The sequence below is a fragment of the Eschrichtius robustus genome, chromosome 20 (genome assembly GCF_028021215.1).
Source record: "Eschrichtius robustus isolate mEscRob2 chromosome 20, mEscRob2.pri, whole genome shotgun sequence".
Lineage (NCBI taxonomy): Eukaryota > Metazoa > Chordata > Mammalia > Artiodactyla > Eschrichtiidae > Eschrichtius > Eschrichtius robustus.
This window is the reverse complement of record NC_090843.1, coordinates 64,385,644-64,408,057: the sequence shown is the minus strand read 5'-3', so window position 1 is coordinate 64,408,057 and position 22,414 is coordinate 64,385,644. Positions and strand designations below refer to the sequence as shown.

The 22,414-nt window shown below is 42.0% G+C and overlaps 2 protein-coding genes across 7 annotated transcripts in view; one reads left to right on the top strand and one right to left on the bottom strand.

Annotated features, from left to right (window-relative positions):
• Nucleotides 1-18,213, bottom strand: part of NCOR1 (nuclear receptor corepressor 1) — a 144,787-nt gene extending 126,574 nt beyond the window's left edge. For all 4 annotated transcript variants that reach the window (XM_068531636.1, XM_068531639.1, XM_068531637.1 and 1 more), the window contains exon 1: nucleotides 18,133-18,213. The gene's annotated coding sequence lies outside the window, so the exon portion shown is untranslated. The remainder of the gene's footprint in view (nucleotides 1-18,132) is intronic.
• Nucleotides 18,214-18,400: 187 nt separating this feature from the next.
• PIGL (phosphatidylinositol glycan anchor biosynthesis class L) overlaps nucleotides 18,401-22,414 on the top strand; it is a 54,661-nt gene continuing 50,647 nt past the window's right edge. For all 3 annotated transcript variants that reach the window (XM_068531650.1, XM_068531651.1, XM_068531649.1), the window contains exon 1: nucleotides 18,401-19,476. In XM_068531650.1, coding sequence (XP_068387751.1) covers nucleotides 19,239-19,476 — 238 coding nt within the window. In that variant the 5' untranslated portion in view covers nucleotides 18,401-19,238. The remainder of the gene's footprint in view (nucleotides 19,477-22,414) is intronic.

Below are 22,414 nucleotides of genomic sequence, written 5' to 3'. Positions count from 1 at the left end.
GTCCTCTTTGCTTAATACAGGTGGAGTAGGTTTTTACATCTTAGAATCATTAGATCTCAAGTTAAGTCCCAAAATAACTATACAAACCTTGAACAATCCAAATGTCATGTCCATCAACGGAGGAACAGATAGATAAAATCAGGTATATTCATACAAGGGAATATTATTCTGCCACAAAAAGAACAAAGCACTGATATACGCTACAGCTTAGACAAGCTCTGAAACATATGCTAAGTAAAAGAAGCCAATCATAGTGACTGATGATTCCTTTCATATGAAAGTCCAGAACAGCCAAATCTATACTGACAGAAAGTAGATTAGTGGGTGCTTAGGGATGGTGGGGTGGGGTAGAGGCACAGTAGGTGATGGCTAAAGTGTATGGGGTTTCTTTTGTTGTTCACTGTCATAAAATATACATAACATAAAATTCACCATTTTAGCCATTTTTAAGTGTACATTTCTGTAGCATTACGTACATTTTCATTGTTGTGCAACTATCACGCCATCCATCTTCAGAGCATTTTCATCTTCCCCAAAAGAACCTCTACACCCAGTAAACACTAACTCTCCATCCCCTCCCCCAGCCTCTGGAACCACCATTCTACTTTCTGTCTCTATGGACTTGACTGCTCTAAGGACCTCATATAGGTGGAATCATATGAGTCACCAGTCCTTTTGTGACTGGTTTATTTCACTTAGCAGAAGTCTTCAAGGTTTATCCATGTGTTAGCATGTATCAAAATTCCCTTCCTTTTTAAGGCTGAATAATATTCCATTGTATTGGGGTTTCTTTTTGAGGTGATGAAAATGTTCTAAAATTGACTGTAGTGGTATCTGTACATATCTCTAATATATTAAAAACCACAGAATTGTACAATTTAAATGGATGAATTTTAAGGTACATAAATTATATCTCAATAAAGCTTTTTAAAAAAATTACCTAGCCAAAATCAAACAAGCAAAAAAACTATACAATGCAACCACAAGATTTAAAAACAATTGTGCTGCAGTCCAAGTTGACATATTCCATAGTCCATGAATCTAATACCCACATGTTCATATCTTTAAAACTCTGGAGTCAATATCCATCCCACAATCACTAGCATTTTATGGTTTCATGAGTAGTACTTTTCCTTTAATCTTAGAGGTAAATAACAGTATCTTATAAGCGAAGACATCTTTTTGCTGAAATACAGTATTAGAGAGTTACTGCATACAGTCTTAGGTTTCTGTCCTAAATCTCTCTCCAGAAAGCTTTTTGTCCCTTTAATTTGTTCCTTGACGCTTAGGATAAGGCCAGAAAATTGAGGACACTGATATTCTCAAAGTGATTTCCAATCTGAGGTCCTTCAAAAGACCAGGTAACGTTTGCAGGACTTTCAAGAAACCTAACAGAAACACATATACAAACGAGGGACAGAGGACACCCTCCTAAGCACAACCCCCAAAAGCACAAACAAGATTGTTATCTTTGACAGAGAAAAAATTTTTCTTATTTTTCTGTAAAACAAAGACACCCTAAAATGGCAAACCGCAAACCAGAAAAAGCACAACAGCAAAATTCTGATATACATATACATATGTATCTTTCAAATCAATAAGAACAAATGATCACAACAGAAATATAAGACATGACAGAAATATGGGATTAACAAAGGAAATAAAATTAATGAAGTCAACTTCAATAATGACAGAAAAGTAAAACAAAGAAACTGGCAAAATATTAAAAAATAATGCTTAGTGTTTGGTGAAGGTTTAGAGAAAAAGGTACTGTTTCACACATCACTGGTGTGTATGTAAAATGGGTACAAATTGCTTTCTAAAGAAGAATGGCAATTTATACAGCATCAGCCTTGAAAATATGCATATCCTCTACCACAGCAATTCCACTTCTAGGAATTCATTTGGTTATTCAATACAGATATATCCAAAGATGAATGCCTGAGGATGTTTCTCAAGGAATTGTCCTAAATATCCAATACACGAGCTTAGAAAATTGTTTTTTAAGAAATTTAGCTAATGAAAAATTTTACTTAGAACATGCCACAAAAAAAAGTTCTTATAAATAAGAACATTTTGTTTTATATAGTATGATTTGTATATACCACTACTACTCGGTTTTTCATGTGTCTATCACATCTTCACAAGACTTCAAGGCCAAAGGCAGAAATATCATGTACGTATTCAGTTAACATCTACTGAGCAGTATATACTGTGTGTCAACAGCTCTAAATGCTGGCATAGAATGAGACCACGATTGGCATCTTATCTTGAGGTGACACAGACAATAAGTGACCACAAAATACTATGATAAAGTGCTATAAATAAAACAGGATGAGAGAAGGGAAAGGGAGACATGTCTGGCAGGTAGAAAGCCAGTCTCAGCTAGGATGACCGTATGCCCCGATTTCCTGAAACAGATCCAATTTACAACTACTATCCCAGTGCAGTTATTAACTATGCTCCATTTCCTTCTCAAAACGGTCCCAGTTTGGGTAATAAGTTATATTCTAAGATGACTTTTGAGCCAAAGCCTTGAAAAGACAAGAGCATTCCATGGAGAGAAACTAGAGAAGCCCTAAGGCAAAGCAAGGATGCTGAGGGAGAGTGAGGGAGAGAGGGTGACTGAGGCCAGGCCTGAGACTGGGTGGGCGAGACTGCATGGGGTTCTGCTGGTGTGTGACCTTATGTTACAAATATTTTCTTTCAGCATTCATAACTTGTTTTGTCTTTCTGAAGACCTTCTCTACCCCCCAAATTTTCAAATATTCTTCTACTTTCCCCTCTTACACTTCTTAAAGTTTTTTAATACATTTAACTCCTTAATCATCTAAATTTTTTTCTAAAGAATGGTAAGGTAGGGGTCTAGATGTATTTGCTTTACTACTTGATAGTTAATTATCCAAACAAAACCCTTACTAAACATGTCTGCCTTTCCACACCGATCTGAAATGTGAATCATTCTTATTACAACCCAGCAATTTCAGGATATACCCTAGAGAAACTCGCATGTACATACAAAAGGATATTTATTGCAGCAGTGCAATAGGCAAATTTGAAGACAGCCTAAATTCCATATTCATGATAAAATACTATACAGCAGTTACAATGAATAAACTAGAGCTATGTTTCAATACATATAAACCTCAAAAAAAGTAAAGTTTAGTGAAAACAACTTGTAGAATGATACATATGTTCGAAATACAGAAAACAGTACTACATATTATTGACACACGGCTTAAGTTTTCTTTTTTCTTTTTCATCATCTTAAGGATTTGGGAAGAGAGCAAAATTCAGTGCGTCAACTTGATCCAAATTCCTACCCAGCTAGGTTTAGAAAATAAAATTTTCTAGAGAACTGTCATTCAATCTAACCTTAAAAGAAAACTTAAGAGAAAGCAACTTTTAAAATGTTACCATCCTTACTACTACTCACTGCACTGTTCCTGCTGTCCCAGCAGCAGCCAGGGGAGGGGTCAGAAGAGGGCCAGCGCCTCCCAGACTGTTTCCTGCCTGCTCCCCGCCAAGGCCCAACTAACAGCGCTTTCACAGACCAGGAATCTGAAGCACAGAGAAATTCAATAATTTCTCTATGTCACAAAGTTGTCAGCGGAAAAAATGGGAGAAGCTAGTGTTTTCTGTGATGCTGTGCAGCTTTCTCAGCAGGTAGTGAGCTACTCTGAGGAGCTGAGATGTGCAGTGAGACCACCCATCAAAACGACCAAGGGGCTTCCCTGGTGGCGCAGTGGTTAGGAATCCGCCTGCCAAGGCAGGGGACACGGGTTCGAGCCCTGGTCCGGGAAGATCCCACACGCTGCGGAGCAACTAAGCCCATGCGCCACAACTACTGAGCCTGCGCTCTAGAGCCCACGAGCCACAACTACTGAGCTCACACGCCACAACTACTGAAGCCCGCACGCCTAGACCCGTGCTCCATGATAAGAAGCCACTGCTCGCCGCAACTAGAGAAAGCCTGAGCAAAGCAAAAGAGACCCAACACGGCCAAAAGCAAATAAATAAAATAAATTTTAAAAATAAATAAATGAATAAAAATAAAACATTCCTTCCTACTAATTAAAACAAAACAAACAAACAAAAAAACCACCTGGGCAGCGCTCCCTTTCTACACACCTGCACTTGCTAGTGGAAGGGGAAAAGTCAACAAGGGAGGCCGGGGGGGGCTTTGTTTGTTTTTGTTTCTGGAAATAGATATTATACGTAGGGTTTAAGAGTTTCTCAAAGTACCACAGAATACAGAGGGAAAAATCTCCTTCTCACCCTGTCCCCAGCCTCTACTCAGTTCTCCTCCCAAAAGGCAACCAAAGTTACTAGTTTCTGGAGTATCCTAGAAACAGCCTTCACACACACACACACTTTGCCCCCTACATAAATGGGAGCACAGTAGATAATATATTGTTCTGTATCTTGCTTTTATTACTTAACATCTTAATACATCTTGACAATCATTTTCATGAGTCCATAAAGAGCTTCTTCATTCTTTCTATTGCTGTAATGTATTTCACTGTATGAATGTTCACAAATATTTTATACATTTTCCAAGTAATTCTGATCTGCATCCCTAAGAAATGCTTAGGTGATCTGTCTCTGAGCTCTCCTCCCAACTCAGACATCCTAAGTAAATAAAGCTATAAATGGAATGGAGAGGCAAAAGAAAAGATCTTAGCTCAAGGTCATCCAAATTTTTTTCCATCAGTGGCCTACATGATGAGAAATCTATAGAGTACAGTGTTGTTTTCGGGTTGTTTTATTTTTATTTTCAGCAATGATGAGTCCTGAGTTCAACATGTACATTCAATGTCACTCAAATACAAGTCAAATGATTTGTCCGTGTTTCCCTTTTATCATAACCAATCCTTCATGATGTCCCAGTTTTCTCATGTGATTTTAGTGGTTTAATTTGAATTATCTTAAAAATAAATTAAAGATAGTTACTATCAGCCCACCACAGGTGGTAACAAAACATCAGCAAAACTAGAGCTTAGCCCTTACTGGGATACAAATTTATTGGTCAGAGCGGGCCCTACCTCTGGTGACAAGAACTGCAGCTTGGAGCCCACTACGACCTCCTTCCTCAAAACTTACCCACAAGACACACCACAACAGTTCAGACCTTTGTTTAACCAGCGCTCTCTCTTTCCTCAAACATCTTACGTGGAAGCCAAATGTATAAAATACATAATACTCTGATTCAGGGAGAACGGGGAACCTAAATCTGCCTTTTCAGCCCCCTCCCCATCCCCGTCCTGCCTCCGACCCTCACTCCAGTCCTGGCTCACCAAGACACCTCCACAGAACACTTGACAGTTTGAAAACAACTGAAGTAAAAGAATCGGTTTAAAGTGGAGGCTGAAGGGGAAGGGAAAACCTTAAATGGCAGTTTCCAATTTTAAGTTCAGTTCATAGCTCCAAAACTCATTAACTCACAGTTACATGCTTGACTCATGGACTATAAAAATTCTGTGAAATGTTTAAGAAAACTGGTCAAGGTTTTACGTGCAACAACCTCGTATCATAAACATACATAATTGTATTCTAGGATGAAAATAATATACTAAAACCAGATGTCATTGTTGTAAGTGACGAGCACACATTTTTATCTGAATTTTGGAGATAAACTCAGAACTAGCCTCCAACGTTTTGCAAACAGATAATAAAATACAGTAAAATGAAATCAGTCTACTTAAATTTCTCTTTGAATCTTCCCATATTAACATAATAAAGACACATACTCACACACAAATTTACTCAACCGGAAACTTATCTTGCAAAACAAAATTTCAAATGCAATCCTAAAAAAAAAAAAAAAAAAAAAAACACCAAAAAAATAAAAAAAACAAATCCTTTCTCCCCAGGAACTCCTGGCTTTTGGCCTACAATCTTTGCATAATCAAAATGTACTTGGATAGGTTTTCAAGGTGGCCTAATCTGTCTTGGAAAAAGAGCTAAAAATATACTTCGCTGTGGAAGGACTACAGACGTCTCTTTAGATGAGCAAGAATGACTCCACCAAGGGTCACAACAGAGGTGAAGTCCACATTTCACCAAAGCAGGAAAAGGACACAATTCAATTTTCTTTTAAACTATCAAATAATACTTTTCGATACAAAAGTATGGCATAGGGGAATGGCCTCTATGACACTGCAGGTGCCAAACACTGGATACTAAACTGAGGCAAATCGGGTCTCACTAATTCTCACAAAGCAGTTCAGCTCTAGCCCAACTCCAAAAGCCCAGGAGGCAGGGAGAGGCTAAGGACCACCCCCTGGGATATCCCAACCACCTAAGAGTCTCTCGGTTGGCGAACGTTTGGAGAAAGCCCATCTGAGCCTATCTCGGGGTCCAGCCTCCAGGAGAGGAGACAGAGGCTAGAACCATCCAAGTGGATTCTGTAATTTGTATGAGATCAGAGTGGTGCTAAACTGGAACAGAATTTCTCCCGTAAAATAATCTAAAGCATTCTTCCCTTTGCGGGGCGGGGAGGAGTTACTCTGGGGGAATGTCATTAACAAGGTGTTTTATTTGTGGCCTCTTTTGACATAATGACATCTCACTTAGAAGACAGATTAAGGGGAGCTAAAGAAAAAGACATTTTAGACTACCCTACCCCCGATAAAATATGACAGTGAAAGGAACACATTAATATGGGCATAATCATTTGATTAATCTAAGAATACAGACATTCAATAAATAATTCTTGAGTGAAAACAACAACACTACTCTATCCCTACCTAAGGTGAGAAAGGAGAAGTTTCCAAAGACAGCGGCAGCAGGCAGACGGCAGCAGGCAGATGACTGAGAAGAACCCTGTGGCACAGCAGCACTGTACTGACCTAATTCTCTAAATTGAGCAATATTCACTCCAGCTATAAGAATGAATACATTTCAAAGTGAAATGGACAACTATTGGGACTCCCCTGGCGGTCCAGTGGTTGGGACTTCGCCTTCCAGTGCGGAGGGTGCGGGTCGGATCCCTGGTCGGGGAGCTGGGATCCCGCATGCCTCGCAGCCAAAAAACCAAAACCAAAGCATGAAACAGAGGCAATACTGCAACAAATTCAATAAAGACTTTAAAAAAAAAAAAAGGACAACTATTTACCAACCCTCTCCTCCATCAACACAAACAAAGAACAGGGTATTGAGATCAGAAAATTTTTAACTTTGGATGCTTGGGATTAATAGACATGACAATACCTAAGGAGAATAACAAACAGTCACCATTTATTGAGCCTTTGCTACATCCCTGGCAGTGTACTAAGAGCATGGTGTGCACGACCTCACCTAAACCACTAGTTCTACTATTACCCCTAAGAAAGGCTTTGGAGAGGCTAAGTAACTTCTTCAAGGTAATTTTTTTAGCTCAGAGCTATCTTAAAGATAATGTTTTGCTGCCTCCCCTCTGACCTGCTAAGAGAGGCTGCTAAAGGTTAGGAAGCAAAATAAAACAAGTCTAATGAACAGACTCTACTTCTATGGTATATACCAAAATAAAGTAGAAAAAAAGCAACTGACTTAAAAGGTACTGAATTCTATACAAAAATAATAATAATAATAATAAACAAAACCATCAGAGACCTGTGAGGGCAGGGACCATCTCTTCTTTCCACACATGGCCTCCCCAGCACCTAACAGTTCTTAGCTCTCAACACACCCATTCCAACAGCAAGTCCTAGCCTTCCTTCCATGCCCCGCCCCCAAGCCTCCCATGCTTCTCCATCTTGACTACCCCCATCCTCATCTCTTGCTGCAAGAAACTCCTAATTGGACTTCCCACTTCAATACTTTCTCCACTCAAAAAGCCAAATGTTTTTTAAACCATAAATCGGAACACATCACTCTTCTGCTCAAGACTCCTCAGGAGCTGCCACGCACTTCAAACAGAGTCTGAACTCCTCACTGTGGCCCAGGAGCTCCCCCCCGCCCCCCCACCCCCCCTACTGCTCAGGAGGCCACAAGGAGCTTCCTTCCAGCTCCCTCACCCAGGGCCAGGCCCTTCCTTGACTCAGGCCTTTGTCCGTCTTTACTCTCTGCCTGGAATGCTCTTCCTGGCTCACCCTTGGGGCCGAGGACTCCTCAAAATTAGGTCTCAGTTCAAATGCCATCTTCTCAGAAGGGCCTTTCCCAGCCACCCTCCAGTTACCCTTTTTGTTCTTCTACAGATTAATCATAATCTGAAATGCAGTCGTTTGTTTTACTTATACTGTCTTCCCCCACTAGAATATAAACTCCCTGTGTGATTCCCTACTATATTCGTTGGACAAAAGAAACAAGAAATGTGCAGAACTTATTTGAAGGAAAGTTTGAAAATCTACTGAAGAACATAAAAGTCTGTTTGAACAAAAGGATAGGAAGTACACAAAGGTGTCAATTTTCCTAAAATTAACCTATGAATTCAATAGTGCCAATCACTATTCAGTATTCCCGATAAAAATCTCAGCAAAATTTCTTTTTGAACCTCACAGAATGATTCTGAAGTTCATCCAGAAGAATACATAGACCAGAATTGCCAAAGTCTGAAAAAAAAAAAAAAAAAAAAAAGAGTAATGAACAGATGACTAACCCTACCAGTATTAAAATTATAAAACAATAGTAATTTAAAGGATATGATAACATATATCAAGAAAACATAACAGATTAGAAACAGTGCCAAACATATTTAGTAAATTGATAAAAGGTGCAAATCTGCTAACTGGGGCAAAGGCTGGATTATTCACCAAATGGTGCTGACACAACTGGTTACTTCAGGGGAAAAAACATACACACCTCTATCCCCCCAAAATATATGTCTACCTCATGTCCTATACTAGAAATGAATTCCAGATGGACTCCAAAAATTAGAAGTTTAAAAAAGGAAAAGGAAGAAAGGCAAAGCAAAAAAAAAAAAAAAGAAACAATAAAAAATTAAAATCTAAAGACTTCTTTGTTTTAAAAATACAATCAAGGGACTTCCCTGGCGGCACAGTGGTTAAGAACCCGCCTGCCAATGCAGGGGACACGGGTTCGAGCCCTGGTCCAGGAAGATCCCACATGCCGCAGAGCAACTAAGCCCATGCACCACAACTACTGAGCCTGCGCTCTTGAGCCTGCAAGCCACAACTACTGAACCCACGTGCCACAACTACTGAAGCCCATGCGCCTAGAGCCCATGCTCCGCAACAAGAGAAGCCACCGCAATGAAAAGCCAGCGCACCGCAACGAAGAGTAGCCCCTGCTCTCAGCAGCTAGAGGAAGGCTGCACACAGCAACAAAGATCCAACACGGCCAAAAAAAAAACAAAAACAAAAACAAAAACAAATACAATCAAGGTATACAATCAAGCATCTCACTCATGTGCCTCTCAGTTCTCCATCCTACAGCAAGCAACAAGGAATACCAGTTTCTTAGGTTTTGTTTCAGAAATATTCTATGATATAAAAGCAAATATGTACACACTATTTTTCCCCCTTAAAACAAGCAGTAGGGGCTTCCCTGGTGGCGCAGTGGTTGAGAATCTGCCTGCCAATGCAGCGGACACGGGTTCGAGCCCTGGTCTGGGAAGATCCCACATGCCGCGGAGCAACTGGGCCTGTGAGCCACAATTACTGAGCCTGCGCGTCTGGAGCCTGTGCTCCGCAACAAGAGAGGCCGCCGCGATAGTGAGCGGCCCCCGCTTGCCACAACTAAAGAAAGCCCTTGCACAGAAACGAAGACCCAACACAGCCATAAATAAATAAATAAATAAGTTTAAAACAAGCAGTAGCATACTATACTTAATATTCCTCACTTTGCTTTTTCAGTTTAATAGATGGATGAATATTTTAAATTTTAGACTAAGGAAGGTCTAAGCAGAGCATGAAACCCAGAAGCCATATACAGACCAATAATGAAAACAGCTAACATTTAGAATTTTTACTTACCGTGTGCCAGCCACTATGCTAAATGTTATTTACATTATCTCCATTTCCATTCTACAAATAAGGAAATTAAGGCTTAGAGAGGTTAAGCAATCTGCCCAAGGTCACATAGCCAGCACAGTCCCAGTTGGATACATCTGACTACATAATACTACAAAAGAACAGCTGGGGGGTAGGGGGATGTGCACATACGTAAAAAGTGAATACCCTAATATGTAAACAGATCTTCAAATCAATCTGAAAAACACCAATAATCCCATCAAAAAATAACCAAAGAACAAAAGCAGATAATTTCTAAAAGAAATACAACTCCCTTCATTAAAAAATGTTCAGCGTCAGTAGCAATTGATAAAGGCCAATTAGAATCACTTTTTTTTTCCACTTTTTTTTTTAATTAATTTATTTTTTGGCCGTATCGGGTCTTCGTTGCTGTGCGTGGGCTTTCTCTAGTTGCAGAGATCGGGGGCTACTCTTCGTTGCGGTACGCGGTCTTCTCATTGCGGTGACTTCTCTTGTTGCAGAGCACGGGCTCTAGGCGCTCGGGCTGCAGTAGTTGTGGCTCACGGGCTCCAGAGCACAGGCTCAGTAGTTGTGGTGCACGGGCTTAGTTGCTCCCCAGCATGTGGGATCTTCCTGGTCCAGGGATCAAACCCGTGTCCCCTGCACTGGCAGGCAGATTCTTAACCACTGTGCCACCAGGGAAGTCCCTTTTTCCACTTCTTAAATTGGCAAAATGCTTTAATGTGTAATATCCAGTGCTGGCCAGGGTCTGGAGCATACCCATACACTGTGACAATATCCATCCAAATCTACACTATTCACGTATCTGCAACACTACTTTAGAAATCTATGCTACAAAGCTGCTTGCATAAATATACAAAATAAATACACATACATACACACACACAAATAATTCACTACAGCTTTGTTTTTCTGACAAAACACTACTGGCCAGAAACTGATTAAACAAATTATAGTGTTTTCTTTTTATAAGTGAAATACTATGTAACTGTTCATGACAGAAGTAGCTCTAAAAATACCAACATGGAACAGCAGTATACACAAGAACAGCATATCATGGTCCCATAATACAGAAAATTACATACACACAGAAAAAAAAAAAAAAAAACCTGAACGAATACACAACACTTAGCAAATTACATCTAGGAAGTGGTGCTTTCAATTTCTTTATATACTTCCATATTGCACTTCTGTAAAATAATGTATTACTTATAGTAAATAAAAGACAAGTAAAGATTTCAAAATAACATATCCCCCTTCACTCATTAAAATGGTTTTGTGTAAATATAGAGTAACTTCTTCCACCCCTCCCCTCCTGCTCAGTTTATGCCCTCCCCCCTTCGCTCCTCCTGCCCCACCCCATTCTCTCACACTCACACACTCAGTTAATGGACTACACACTCCCTACTTCTGGTATATTTACACTGTGTATATTTCAGGCTGTAACTCCTAGAAAGCACAAGTTTTGGTTTCATTCCAAATACTTAAAAGTTATCATTATTCCAAACTAAATTAAAAGAACTTAATCAAAAGTAATACAAAGTTAAATGTCTTTGAACAGGAGTTCAAAGGCATGATGATTACTACTTAAAACATTTCAAAGTTATACAAATCCCTGTGCTATTGCCAAGGGAAATGAACTGCCGAAAACAGATTACTCTGATGCTAAACTGTGTATGACAACAAAAATGTCAAGAAAAGAGCCTATCAGTTAAGTAAAGTATGGGGGGGGAGGCAATCTCTAACCATAAAGGTGACCCTCCTAACAACTTAGTCAAATTTTCCTAAAAAAATGTAACCTCAATTTATTCTGGTTTAACTTCAGTTTATGTGTAACGAAAAAAAAAAAAACCAGAAAAACACCGCAAACTTTATTCCTCAAGTAGAAACTGCCGGCGGGGGGCGGGGATCAAAATAATTTGGTAATCTTAACTTTTCTCTTCCTTTGTTCTTGACTAATCTACTCAAAAATTTAATTTTTGATATAAAACTAATCAAGTACTATTCTTTCAAAGGGATCCCCCTTCAAAGGGATTTTATAATAATCCTATAAACCAACTATTCCTAACTCACATTTTTTCCCTAGCACTGAACTCCAAAGTTCCCTACATATATAAATTAACCCATTTTTGTTCTAATATTACCTGGAAATACAAATAATCTGAGATGAACTGATTCTGCGCTTACTTTCTCTTTCTCCCAAAAATCCCAGTAAACTGAGAGAAATACTTTTTTAAAGAAATGCTTTAATAATTCACTGATAACAGATATTTTATCTCACTGACACTGGTGAATTTCTACCTGTTTTTTTATTTCCAAAAACTATTCATCATCAAGTTCCCAAATGTGTATCCGTTGGCTTCCACAGCTGCACCAAGTAACTCCTGCAGCTGAGCTGCTTTTTATGCATTCAACAAATTTCTACTACACCATTCCTGGGGACAGAGTGTTATTCTGGGAGTGGGGGCAGGGGAAGGATCAAAAATAACTGAGACACAGACATGCCCACAATGGGCTTATGGTCTAGTGGGGACTAAACGGGCATGCACATAAATAACTATGACGTTATAGCAGAGGCATAAGTTAGGCATTAAGAATTTCCAGACCATAAAACACTTTCTTCAGAGAAGAGGGAGGAGGAGGAGAATGACTTCCTGGATGAAGTGATATGTGCTCAAAACCCCTCAAAAAATAGGCAGTATGTAGGTGCGGTAGAGTTTGGAAAAGTAAGGTAGGGAAATAGCATTCCAGAAAAGAGCACAGAATGGGAAAAAACAACCCTTCTTAAGGCAACACAAAAGAGGCATATTATTTAACAGCCCAAGTGGAATAAAAAAACATGCCATGGGACTTCCCTGGTGGCACAGTGGTTAAGAATCAGCCTGCCAATGTAGGGGACATGGTTTCGAGCCCTGGTCCAGGAAGATCCCACGTGCCGCAGAGCAGCTAAGCCCATGCGCCACAACTACTGAGCCTGCGCTCTAGAGCCCGCGAGCCACAACTACTGAGCCCGTGTGCCACAACTACTGAGCCCGCAAGCCTAGAGCCCATGCTCCGCAACAAGAAGCCACCGCAGTGAGAAGCCCGCGCACTGCAATGAAGAGTAGCCCCCGCGCGCGGCAACTACAGAAAGCCCACGCGCAGTAACGAAGACCCAACGCAGCCAAATATAAATTAAAAAATAAATAAAATTTATTTAAAAACACACATGCCATGCTTCAGTATTCATGTGAGGACATTAGTTTAAAAAGAATACTACGCCTTTTCCTTTAAAATAAATTTTATGGCATGAGTACCTATCGAAAACTAACATTATATATTAGTTTTCAACATGGCATTAAAAGGATAGTTCATGTTTACGCTATTTATCTAAGCTTTCATATAACAATTGAAGTTTCTCACACTTTAAAAAAAAGTCCAGAAGTTTGAGAGTAAGTGAAGCAAGCAGTAACTAATATATAAAATAATTTAACCTATCTATTTGTATCTCAGAGGTACCTAACCATTGGCATAATAAAATTTCCATCACTGTAACACTTAAATTCCATGAAACATCAGTAGGTCCAGATAACCTTAAAGACATTTCTGTTTAAGAAGACAGTCATCATAGCAGATTAAAAATGAGACAAATAGGGGCTTCCCTGGTGGCGCAGTGGTTGAGAATCTGCCAATGCAGGGGACACGGGTTCGAGCCCTGGTCTGGGAAGATCCCACATGCCGCAGAGCAACTAGGCCCGTGAGCCACAATTACTGAGCCTGCACGTCTGGAGCCTGTGCTCCGCAACAAGAGAGGCCGCGATAGTGAGAGGCCCGCGCACCGCGATGAAGAGTGGCCCCCACTTGCCACAACTAGAGAAAGCCCTCGCACAGAAACGAAGACCCAACACAGCCATAAATAAATAAATAAATAAATAAAAATTAAAAAAAAAAAAAAATGAGACAAATAATTCCTGGTGATCATGTTACTAATGTAGACCAATACCAATTTTTTTCAAGCTATATTTTCACTGCAGAAATGTAGTAAAGTTAGGGAAGTACCTACATTCAATATCTAAGCTGAGTGACTGACCACTCATTCCCCACCCACCCCAATTTTTGTTTTAAGTAGTAGTCAATCATCACATTGACTCATCCCATGGATTATATGGTGTCCCAGAAGGAGCTACCCTGGAAGGCAGAAGACTGGATTCCGCTACTGGCCAACAGTAACAATTTAGGCCAGACCCCTTCAATTCAGTGACCCTCAGTTTATTCACCAGTAAAACAAGTAAGACTAGATAATCTACATGACTCTACATTCTGTAACTCTATAAATTATGAGCATTTTATTTTAACCAATTTAGATTGTCTTTGAGATTATTATTAAATAAAAGTAACAGCAGCACACATGGAAGAATCAAACTGAAGAGCTCCCCAAGAACATTCTCATGGCTTTGTATGGTCTCATTTTCACATGCAAAGAGGAGCCCCTCCCCCCAAAAAAAATGTTGTATCTGAAAACAATCCAAGTAATATCCAAGTAATATTTTGACCACACAAGCTTACAAGCTTCTGGGGTAGAAAAAAATGGTAGAACAGTAAAAATGTTCAAGGAAAACCACCACCACAATAATACCAAAATAAAAAACAGATGCTCTACATACAGTTATTGCTACATGACAGAAGCTTTCATAGCTTTTCAATACTCCTAAGGAGTCCTGATAGAAAAACCAATGTTTTCTTTTTTTTTTTTTTTTTTAGGGGTATCTAACACAAGATTTGATACTCTTTATTAAATTGCTATTTATTAAGATAGAATTCTCAAACTTTTTTGAGCAGCAATACTGGCATGGCTTCAAACCAGATGCACTAAGAAACTCAAAGAAATGTGAGACCTTTGCTCTTCAGAGATCCTCACAATTTAGTTGGGGGAAAATACGCCATAAACACCGGGGAAATTAAACAGCCATAAAATAAAAATACTAGACCAATAATACAATTAAAGGGACAGGGCAGCATGACAGGAGATGCCAAGTCACCTGGAGCTGGACTGATCAGGAGAAGCTGGGCTTAAAGTCAGAAGAGGCTGGAATGGGCAGCTCTAGACCTGACTGTCAAGGAGTATGAGGCTGTGGGGATGCATGGCTCCTAGGAGGAAACATAATAATAATATTCTATCTAAATGTACTTTTGCAACACTAAACCTGAAAAGGACAAAGTATCAATCTACAGACTGAGTTCTTTGTGCATGTAACTGATCTGGTCAACTTTATACTTCTATAGAATTTACTAACATGCTGTAAACATACAGCATGCCACACTGGTTGAATAAGTGAATGAACTACACACCAACAGATAAGTCCAGACATAATAAATTCTGACAACCTTTGTACCGTATTCCAGTAAAATCCAGTCTCTGAAGTAAATGAACACAAGGAAGTAACTAAGTATTTGAGATCTCTACCATTCTCAGGCATCAGTTAAGAATTTGAAATTGCAATTAAGACAGGTCACAAAAAAAAAAAAAAAAAAAAGACAGGTCACAAAATACAGTTAAAACTGAACAACAAAACAAACACAAAAAACCTGAGTAACAAATAGCCTGACATTTACCTACATCAATCCCTGGCATATTGAAAGGCCTCTGCTTTTCTCCTGCAGATAACAATGGCAAGACAATCTCCCACTTCACAAAATTTACAAAAAAAAAAAAAAAAAAGCTTAAAAACAACTTGATTAATCCAAATATGCTTGGCCTTGGAACAAATTTTACTCAAACTCAAAAGATAGTTAATTTTGAGCATTCTGTGCTTTTTTAAAAAATTATGTGGGCAGGGCACATTCTTAAGTTTTACTATATGATTAAATCCAACAAGACACCCAGTTAAAAAATATTTATTCCTGGGCTTCCCTGGTGGCGCAGTGGTTAAGAATCCGCCTGCCAATGCAGGACACACGGGTTCGAGCCCTGGTCCAGGAAGATCCCATATGCCACGGGGCAACTAAGCCCGTGCGCCACAACTACTGAGCCTGCGCTCTAGAGCCCGCGAGCCACAGCTACTGAGCCCGTGAGCCACAACTACTGAAGCCCGTGCGCCTAGAGCCCGTGCTCCACAACAAGAGAAGCCACCGCAATGAGAAGCCCGTGCACCGCAACGAAGAGTAGCCACCCCGCTCGCCGCAACTAGAGAAAGCCCGCGCGCAACAACAAAGACCCAATCAATGCAGCCAAAAATAAATAAATAAATTTTTTTAAAAATGTATTCCTCATAGGTCATGGAGAGAATCACAGCTATATAAATATGTCACAGCAGGTTAGCAGGTGTATTTGGTAAGCTGTAATGCGAACACATTTCCCTAATTAGAATACAATGTTTATTCGTTCAATAAACATTTGCAGTGTCAATATCCTAGGCATTGCCTCCAAGATAAAGTCAGAGAAGGCTCCATTCCGCCCTCAATAGGAGATAAAACAGGTACGTACCTAAATACAAGGTAGAAAGTGTAAATGCCGTGAGAGGAGATATGCAGCTAAAGTATTTCAGGAGAGAAGAGGGAGCTGTTACTCTGGCACAGAAATATAACCTTTTCAATCTCTGTAAAGCAATTTCATAACAGCTCTTTTAGGCTCACAGCAGCAACCTAGGAGAGCAGATGTTTTCCTGCTATCATAGATGAGGAAACAAGCAGAGAAAGACTGATCATGTTCCAAAATGACACAGTTAAAGGAGGAATCAGGACTCTTTGTATTACATTTTCTCTGGGGTAGGAGTCCAACATATGGCAAGCCTTTTGTAAAAGGAAAGAGTATTTTGGTACTGCAAGTAATCACATCCTTATGTATGTATGTGCATATTATTTATATACATGTGTGTGTGTTAACCTTGATTTCCATTAACAGGTGTGCTTAAAGCAAGGCAAAGCAACTGTGTACTATAAATATTAAAATAAATAAATAAACCTCCACTGGATTTTAACAGAATGAGAAAATAAAGACAATGTTTCTTTCTGCAACAACTTGCTTATTTCTTCTGCAATCTTCACCCATGTCTAAATAATATTCTAAAATTGGTCTGCTCCTGAGACTGGGCAAGTTAGTTCTGCCGATAAATATTTTTATGAAAGGATACATCAAAACATTTTCAAAAACTATTAAAAATTAAATAATGCCATCAACTCTTCAGTTATCCAAGAGAGAGTCACATGTGACCAATCAGCAGCAGTTATTGATCACGACATGTTGAACGAATGAATGAATATTTGTAGGCATTTTAAAATCCCAGGCCTGTTGCTCTTTACGCCACGTTCCGCCTCCAGCCACCGCCTCACCAAGGTGCACGCAAGGAATGTAAATTTCAGTACAATTAGGATATACTTGGGGGAAGCAAATCTGATGCAGGTGAAAACACTAATCCCAAAGATTAGAATTACCCACACCTCTACTCTCCAAGGGTAACTCTGGAGAAGCGGCACTGTAGCATGCAACATCGGTAAAAGAAAACTGACACTTTCTGAGCAAACACTTTTCACAAATATCACCTATTCCCACCCACACCTTTAATACACGACTATACCTAATCCGGCTAATTCGAAGAATTCGGTCTCCTCGCCACTAAGACTGACTTCTCAATTACAGTTTCTCGAATCCCTCCTCCCCCAAAAGAGAATTCACACTAAACAACAACGGTAAAAGGCAGAAGGTACCGGGTTCCGATCTCCACCGTCTCCCCCGCCCTCCCTTCGCCATTACACCCCAAGTGGTTTGGTCGCAAAGGTGAACTAGTTTGCTCTTCAGGCACTTGTCCACCGCTGTCACCCGCCCTGACCTCTTGCACACTCCCGGGCAGCCACCAACTCCGCCCCGGAGGGAGAGCAGGCCGCCACCTGCGCCGGCCCCACCCGCGGCCCCGGCCCGCGCCCGCCTCGGGCCCCGCAGCCCGCTCCCCGCAGGACACCCTGGGCACCCCGGCCCGGCCGCAGCCCATTCTTCCTCCAAACTCCACGAGCCTCCCCCGCTCGCCCGGCCCCGCTCCCCGCCGCGCCCGGCTCTCCCCGGCCGCCGAGGGCAAGAGGCCGGCGGCTGGGCGGGTCCCGAGCCGCCGGGCCCGCGACGCCCGTCGCCGGCCGGAAAACCTCCCCCGCGGCCGGTGCCCCGGAGCCCTCGGCGGCCCCGGGCTAGCGGGGGCCCGGAGGCCGGACTGAGGGCGCCGGGCCTACTCACCGGGAGCGGACGAAGCGCGGCGGCCGACGCGGCCCCGGGCCTGAGGGGCAGGACGCGGCCCCGCGCGCGACCCTGCCCGGGCCCTGGTCGGCGCGGCGAGCCGGGCGCTCACTCCAGTCGCCGCCGCCGCCGCCGCCGCTGCTGCTTCGCCACCTCGGCCGCCATCTTGATTCAACCCCTCTCCTCCGCCACCCCCCACCCGCCGGCCCGGCGGCCGCGGCTGAGGCTGCTCCGGCTCCTCCTCCTTCCGGAGGCTGGGAGGCCGACTCCCTCCGCTGGCCGAGCTTCCCGGCCCCCGGGCGTACCCCCTCGGCCCGGCGGCGGACCCAGGGCGCTGCCATCGTGCCCGGGACTCCCCGCGGGCGTGGGAAAGGGAAGGACGCGAGGCCGTGCCCCGGGCCTGAGAGCCCGGGCTGAGGGCAGGAGGGAAGCGGGGGCCCGGGGGGCGCGCAGCCAGCCGCGCAGCTGCTTCCCGGGCTCAGGCTGCGTTCGCAGCGGGCCTGCCTGAAAGGCCGCGCGAGGCCGACCCGCCCGTGATGCCGGCCCTCCCTCCGGCCCCTCCGAGGAGCCCGGGCCCCCGCGCCCGCCAAGTGCGCTCTCGGCCTCACGCTCCCAAGGAACTGACCGGACGGGCCTCGCCACCGCATACTTTTCCGTTAGAGAAGACGCCACTCCACATCCCAGAATTAGGGAGGAGAAACAAAGTCGGTGTTCACCGGGATAATTACGAGAAAGTCCGGGTTTTAAGAAATGAGTGATAAAATGGTGACGTAAAGACAGGAGAAACTCGCACTGAAGATGTTGGGGGTTCTTTTCAGACGCTTCCCCTTAAGTACTGTGTGGACGGCAAGGGGGTCGGCTCAGCCCTGAAACCGAGCGGCCACGAGAGCTCGTAAAGGCCGCGTAAAGTAGCGGGAGCCCGTGAAGAGGTGCTGGGAGGCGTCCGTGTCACAGCACACAGCCCTACGCTTAAAGCCTCCGGCCGCTGGAGCAGCGCAACCGGACGGATTTCCTCTCGGAACGCGGTTTCCGCGAGCGCTGGTTTCCTGCCGGAGCCGGCCCGGCGGCCGCCTCCCCCCTGCGCAGGCGCAGTGCTTCCTCAGGGCATGGAAGTGGTGGGTCTGCTGCTGTGTTTGGCGGCGGTGGTCCTGGCATGGGGCTTCCTCTGGGTTTGGGACTCCTGGGAGCGAATGAAGAGTCCGGAGCAGCCTGGCCTGCCGGGAGCCGGAAGCCGGACTCTGTTGGTGACCGCGCACCCTGACGATGAAGCCATGTTCTTTGCTCCCACCGTTCTAGGCTTGGCCCGCCTGCGGCACCAGGTGTCCCTGCTCTGCTTCTCCTCAGGTAGGAAGCTGTAGGCGGGGCGCGGGGAGCCGGGGCTGGGAAGGCATTTAGGCGCCAACCTGTCTCAGTCGACTTCTTCCCGGAGGGGTCTCTGTCGTAGGGAGCCAGGTGAACACACTGGAGGTCCCTTCTCCGGGCGCTTCACCGAGAATCGGTGGCCCCAGCCTGAGGGCTGTAGGGCAGGCTTCCCAGGTGCGTAGGGAGGCGTGGGCAGCGTGCGAGCTCCGCTCTCCGCTAGCAGGACCCGGGAGCTCACATTTGCTTCCATTCAGTACCTACATCCGCGTTGGGAAGTGCGACTGTAATCAGTATCCTGTGGAACCTTTTCATTTCCAGGAGGGCCAAGAATAACGACCAAACAGAATGTGGGCTGTGTCATGCCTCATCAGCCCTTCAGTCCACTTTGTGCTGGAAAGATGCATGTATCAAATTGAAGAGAGAGATCATTAGACTAGAAAATAATCTGATAGGTCATTTTAGAGTTCAACTCCACCCAGCTTTCACTGGGGCCTTTCAAGGAATTAAGTCCTTCTTTACCATACAGAAAAGATGGAATGAAAAAACAGAAATTGACCATGATACTGGATTATGGTGGAAATTGCACAGCTGTATAAATGAAATAATTGAAGTGTACATATATAATGGGTGAATTTTTATGGTATGCAAAAATCATACCTCAATAAAGCTGTTTTTAACAAATGCCCAGTGACCTCTTTTCCCATTTGGTTGTTTCGTACCAGTTCTTTTTCTCTACAGATTTTTCTCAATAAGCACATTTTGTAAGATTTTATATTTTTCACCGAATATTACCTTTTCATTAATTTCTCAAATATTTATTAAAGATTTCTGTGCACTACTCACTATTAAAATGGCCAAAATCCGGAACACTGACAACAGCAAATGCTGGTGAGGATGTGGAGCAAAGGAACTCTCTCATTCATTGTTGGTGGGAACGCAAAATGGTTCAGCCACTTTGTAAGGCAGTTAGTTTGGTAGTTAGTCTCTTACAAACCTAAACATACTCTTACCAAACCATCCAGCAATAGTATTTACCCGGAGGAACTGAAAACATGTTCACACAAAAACCTGCACACAGATGTTTACAGAAGCTTTATTCATAATTGACAAAACTTGGAAGCAACCAAGATGCCCTGTGGTCCAGCCAGACAATGGAATATTAGAGGCAAAAAGAAATGAGCTATCAAGCCATGAAAAGGAAGAATCTTAAATGCGTATTACTAAGTGATAGAAGCCAATCTGAAAAGGCTTTGTACTGTGTGATTCCAACTATGTGACAATCTGGAAAAGGCAAAACTATGGAGACGGTAAAAAGATCAGTGGGGATCAGGGGTTGGGATGAGAGGAAGGATGTATAGACAGAGCAGAGAGGATTCTTAGGGCAGTGAAAATACTCTGTATGGTACAATATAATGATGGATGCATGTCATTATACAGTTGTCCAAGCCCATAGAATGTACAAGACCAGGAGTGAACCCTAATGTAAACCATGGACTTTGGGTGATTATTATGTGTCAGTGTAGGTTCATCGATTGTAACAAGTGTACCATCCGGTGGGAGATGCTGATAATGGGGGAGGCTGTACATGTGTGAGGACAGGGAGTTTATGGAAACTCTCTGTACCTTCCCCTCAATTTTGCTGTGAACGTAAAACTGCTCTTTAAAAAAAAGTCTTCATAAAAAAACGTTTTTAATTAAAAAAAGTCTGTCTGCCAGGACTTATTCTCTGCCCTAGGAATAAAGCTGAAAACAAGCTAGGTTAGGACCATGTCCTTCTGAAACTTATATTTTAAATATTTACCTATGTTAATAAGAACTAGATATATAGCCTTTTAAACGGTTTCATACAGATAAACCTTAATTTAGTTAGTCATCCCTTATTATACATATATTTAGGGTTTTTTCCCCCCCCAGGTTATCTCTATTACAAATAATCTCTTTATGTATAATATTTCTTGATTTGACTAACATTTTTTTCCTTCAAAATCTTTTGTTGCCAGTAAGATTAAACCATTTTTCATAAATATTGAGAAATTCAATCTAAGCACTTTTCTTCTCAGTTTGTGCTATTAAGGATATTAACTGCAAATATATGCAAGTAATGGCCTCATTTTTTTGTTTGCTTTTAATTTTATTTATGTTTCATATTACAACTATCGGAATCAAATTATAAGCAAAATTTGTTACAAGATGCCTGGATTTTATTTACAAAGTATTATAGGTACACAGGATTCTTTAATAAATTTCTCCTTATTTTTTAGTAGGTTGGGACCAGAAATCAAAATTTTTTTCAATAAAAATATAAGACCACGCCCTTGACACATACTAAAACTCAGTATCTTCATTGTTGTCTTTATTTCCTCTGAATCCAACTTTCTGTTTAAATTGTTTTCTCTTGTAATTTTTTAAATTATTTTTAAAATCCCCAACTCATTTAAAAAAATGTACGGACTAAACATTACCCACCTCCCTGATTTATTCTAACCTGAAAAATAGGAAGTTAATAACTTGTGATATAACATAATGAAAGCTGTAATTGACAGAGAAAAGACTATGGACTCAAAATGGGGAAAAGCGTCAATTCTCTTTTCGGGGAGTTGGATTAAGGAAACTTCTCCAAAGAGCTTTTCTTTTGAGCTGGTCTTTAAAAATAGGACTTAAGTATACAGGAAATGGGGCAAGCCATTCAGGGCAATAGTAAAAGCATAAGTAAGTCTTGGACTCATTTGAATAACTCATTCTAACTACATCTCCAGTTTTAAGGGGTAGGGAGAAGGAGGAAAAAATGCATTTTGTTATTAGTGGCTCATTTAATCCTCTCAGCAATCCTATGATAGGCATTACACGTATATATAATTTGTTTTTCCCATTTTTTAACTATGGAAACTGAACCACAAAGAAGTTAGGTAACTTGACCAAA